At 64.2% G+C, this 4,229-nt stretch overlaps 1 protein-coding gene across 3 annotated transcripts; it reads left to right on the plus strand.

The window, feature by feature from the left end:
* The first annotated feature begins 28 nt into the window (after window positions 1-28).
* On the plus strand, window positions 29-3,765 carry SC5D (sterol-C5-desaturase). Of its 3 annotated transcripts, none has more exons than XM_040616027.1 (5): window positions 29-137; window positions 720-937; window positions 1,907-2,039; window positions 2,615-2,715; window positions 2,993-3,765. In XM_040616027.1, the coding sequence occupies exons 2-5, from the start codon at window positions 728-730 to the stop codon at window positions 3,416-3,418; spliced, it is 870 nt and encodes a 289-aa protein (XP_040471961.1). In that variant the 5' UTR covers window positions 29-137; window positions 720-727; the 3' UTR covers window positions 3,419-3,765. The 3 variants fall into 3 exon arrangements, with proteins under 3 accessions (XP_040471961.1, XP_040471962.1, XP_040471964.1); XM_040616028.1 differs by lacking the exon at window positions 29-137 and adding an exon at window positions 150-297; XM_040616030.1 differs by lacking the exon at window positions 29-137 and adding an exon at window positions 414-546.
* The last annotated feature ends 464 nt before the right edge of the window (window positions 3,766-4,229 follow it).

The raw sequence follows: 4,229 nt of genomic DNA on the forward strand, positions 1-4,229 counted from the left end.
CTGCCCCCACGCCCCGCCCCGCCGCGACGTCACCGCCCGCGGTGGCGCGAGCCGCTCCGGCGGTGACGTCGCGTGGCGCTACCGGGCGGCACCGCCCCCCCCCGCCCGCCCAGCGCCGCGCCGGGAGCCCGCAGCAGGTACCGGGGAGCGGGGAGCGCGGGAGCGGGGCGGGGGGGCACCCGCAGCCTCGGCCCCGCGGGGCGCCTCGTGCCCACCGCCGCGGCGGGGGCGGGGCGCTGGCTGCGGCCACGGCGCCCCCCCGAGCGCACCGACTGCCCCCGGCCACGCACGGTCCCGGTGAGCGCTGCCGGAATCGCCGCCCCCGCGGGACCCGACGCCGGGGCGGGGGCCCCAGGCCGCTGAGGGAGCGCCCCCCCCCCCTCCCCCCGCGGGACCCGGACCCTGCAGCCCAGCGCCGCCCCCGCCCCGCCGGGGGACCCGCTCGTGCGTCCTCGCCCGCGGGAGCCAGGGCAGCCCCCGCACCCCTGCAGCGGCCCCGGGCCACGCGTCGTACCCCGCTGCCGGCGTGTGCCAGCCCCCGCCGAGGTGACCCGGGCAGACGGGCCCCCTCCCCGCTGGCACCCCTGCCCGTGCCCTGCCGGGCACCCCATCTCCTGCGCCACCTGGATCGGGCCCGTGTGGCCGCAGGGGTGGACGGGGCTGGAGGGGACGGGGAACACCTGCACCCACTCACGCTGAGCCCACTCTCCTTCCCACAGCAGCCGCCATGGATCTGGTCCTGGATGCCGCAGACCGACACCTCCTCACGCCCTACGTGTACCCCCCCAGCTGGCCCGAAGGCGAGCCCTGCCGCCAGCTCCTCAGCCTCTTTGTCATCACCAACCTGGGGGCACTCACCCTCTACCTGCTCTTTGGCACCCTCAGCTACTACTTCATCTTTGACCACGAACTCAAGAAACATCCCCAGTTCCTAGAGGTGAGTGCACCCCGCATCACCCCTCAACATCCCGCCTTGCCCGCGCTGCCAGTGTCCCCCTTGCCATCCTGCTGTCGGAGGCTGTTCCGAATGATGCGTGCTGATGCCTTGGCACGGGCTGTCACCGCTGCCTCTTTGGTATCTGCTCTCATTTGCACCTCGAGGGATGATGCTCTTCTCCCACGTACCAACCCCCTACCCTGCATAGGGCTCATGAGACACACATCCCTGCCCCCCACCCCTTGACCGCTAAAGCGAGCCCCTGGGAAGCCCCTGAAGACGCGAGGACACTGAGACCAGCTCAAAGCCTACCGCTGACATCTGCGCCTGGCGGAGATGCTGGACTGCCTGGTCCTCCTGAGGCCAGGACTTGTCACTCCATATGTGGGTGACCCCCCGTCCGCTGAACACCCGACCCTACAGATACACCCACACTCCCAGCTCTCCACCCTTGCCCACCACAAACCACCTCGCTCCAGGCACAGTGGCAGCCTGGGGGTCCCCGGCCACTCCAGAAGTACACGGACATCCCTGCACACATCCAAACTGACCACACTGGCCCCGGCACCCTGCGTTCTCCGGCACACGTCGCTCCCTTGCTGTGGCAACCACCGCTCGCGCACGTGGCAGCTAAAGGCTGGCTGCCGACGCACACAGACCGATGCAGGTCTCTGCACTTGGCTTTTGCAAATCAAAGGCTGCCTGACTGGTGGTGGCAGTTGCCCCTCTCAGCCCTCCGGTGCCCCCCCACACGGCACCCTCAGTCATCCCTGACCAGAAACAAGGACCACTCACACAACACACCAGGCCCAGCACCCTGCACCAGCCCTGTCCTACCCTGAGCGTGGCTCTCCCCAAGTGGGTGGCACACGGCACAGACCCACCTGCCTCGCGAGGGGTTGGGGCTCTGCCCGGCTCCTGGTGTGCCCCCCTCCCCTGACCCCCTCTCTTCTGCTGCTTCCCCCGCAGAACCAGGTGCGTCGGGAGATTGTCTACGCACTGTGCTCCCTCCCCTGGATCAGCGTGCCCACCGTTGCCCTGTTTTTCGCTGAAGTGCGGGGCTACAGCAAGCTCTACGACAACATCGAGGACTCCCCATATGGTGAGCTGCTCGCCTGCACCCCCTCGCCGGGCTGGCACCCCCTCACGGGGCTGGCACCCCCTCGCCGGGCTGGCACCCTCTCCCCATCGCTCAGGTTGCCTCTCTTGGCCCCCACCCAAGGTGGGCAGTGCACCCAGCACACCCTCATTTTTCCTGACGACGGTCTATCTTGTACGAGCCCCAGAAAATCCCCCTGGGTACCTCCCGCCTCGAGCTGGTCTCATCTGTTAGTTGTAATCCCAAATTCTCTTTAGGCCAACGTGAGGAGGTGCCCATTTTCCCCAGCTTGGGGATGGGGTGTGTTGGCCTGTTTGATGCACACCCTCCCCTCCACCAAAGAAGCCCTTGGCTTCCCTGGGTGCAGCTCCTGACAAACCAGTGCCTGAGTCGCTTTCTCCAAGCCATGCGAGACCATTTAGCTCTACTGCCATGTCTCTTTGATGGGACAGATCCCAACGCAACTCACACACCTCCTGCTGCAAGGGCCATCATGTCTCCCCGGCCCCCGCGACCCCCAGCTCCTTACCGGCTCTTGGCACCTGCGGGTGCCACCCCTAACATCCCTGTTCCCCTAGGCTGGTCAGGCGTCTTCCTCAGCATGCTGTCCTTCCTCTTCTTCACTGACATGGGCATCTACTGGATACACCGTGCTCTCCACCACAAGCTACTCTATAAGGTACATGATGGGATGGTGGGCCCCAGACGAGAGCCCTCGCCCTGCGATGGGGCCGCAGCTGAGTGGCTTCTCCAAGGGAACGCGCGCCCTGCGGGGAATGGTGGGGTGGCCTTGCCTCAGTCCATGATGTGACGCGAACCAAAAGCCCATTAGGGCACATGTTCCTCTCCTGCCCTTTGGGCGTCCCTGGCCGGGGGACCCCCTAAAAGGGGCCAGCCTGCATGGGCCCTATGCCCACCCCTGCCTTGGGGACCGATGGCACATCCTCTCCCCACAGCGTTTCCACAAGCCCCACCACCTGTGGAAGATCGCGACGCCCTTCGCCAGCCACGCCTTCCACCCTGTTGATGGCTTCATGCAGAGCCTGCCCTACCACATCTACCCCTTCCTCTTTCCCCTACACAAAGTCACCTACTTGGGCCTCTACATCTTTGTCAATGTCTGGACCATCTCCATTCATGATGGCGACTACCGTGTCCCCCACCTCCTGCGGCACGTCATCAACGGCTCAGCCCACCACACCGACCACCACTTGTACTTTGACTACAACTACGGGCAGTACTTCACCCTCTGGGACAAGATCGGTGGCTCCTACAAGAGCCCCACAGCCTTTGAGGGCAAAGGCCCCCACGACTACTTGCGCAAGCTCCGAGAGAAAGGGCCAGGGGTGCCCAATGGCCCCCCAGATGCCAAGACTGAGTAGGCTTCCGCCTGTCCTGTCTTCATTCTGGGACAAGATTCCCTGGTCAGATTTTGTCCTCTTTCTCCCTGGCCTCTTGAGACTACTTTCCCACAGACAAAGAGCCCGTGTCCCCTGATGGCACGACGGCACGGGGCAATTCTCAGCGAGCGCTCCGGCCCGCCCCAGCTCCCAAAACGGTGGCAATCCAGCCTTGTTCTGCACCACAGACCTGCTCTGTTCCCCCTGTTGTTTCCCCTCCTGGCTGCCTTTGGATCTCTGCTAAGGTCCCTGCGTTGCTTTATTACCGTGCTGCTGCTTTACAAAAAGAACAATAACATGGCACAAATAGAACAATAACATGGCTCTTGGCAGGGTCTCCATCCATCCGTGCTGTGCGCCTTTGTTGTCAATTCGCCGTTGCCATCGCAGAGTCCACCGGGATGGGTTGAGTTGGATTGATTTGAGACAAGAGGCTGATGGTGCTACATTTTTTTCTGATCTGTATTTAGCAAAAAAAAAGACGCAAACACCTTTCAGAGACGGTGTGGGTCCTCCCGACGGCTCCTTAGCGCGTTGAGGGCTTGGCCTCGGGATGCGGCAGGACTCCTTGGTGCTTGCTGCACTCTCCTCCTTCCTCTCGCCTAGGGATGTCCTGCAGGCACTGGCGGGACACATCCCAGGAAGAGCATGGCTGTAGGACGAAGATACGCTTTGAGTCCTCGGGGTCCCTCAAGCTCCCTGAGAACACTGAAGGGGGTGGGGGTGGGGGGGATGAGGAAGAACAGGCCCCTGGTGGCGAGGGGCAGGGACTTCTCCTCACTTGAGGGTTCAT

This window comes from Falco naumanni, chromosome 16, assembly GCF_017639655.2.
Source record: "Falco naumanni isolate bFalNau1 chromosome 16, bFalNau1.pat, whole genome shotgun sequence".
NCBI classification, from domain to species: domain Eukaryota; kingdom Metazoa; phylum Chordata; class Aves; order Falconiformes; family Falconidae; genus Falco; species Falco naumanni.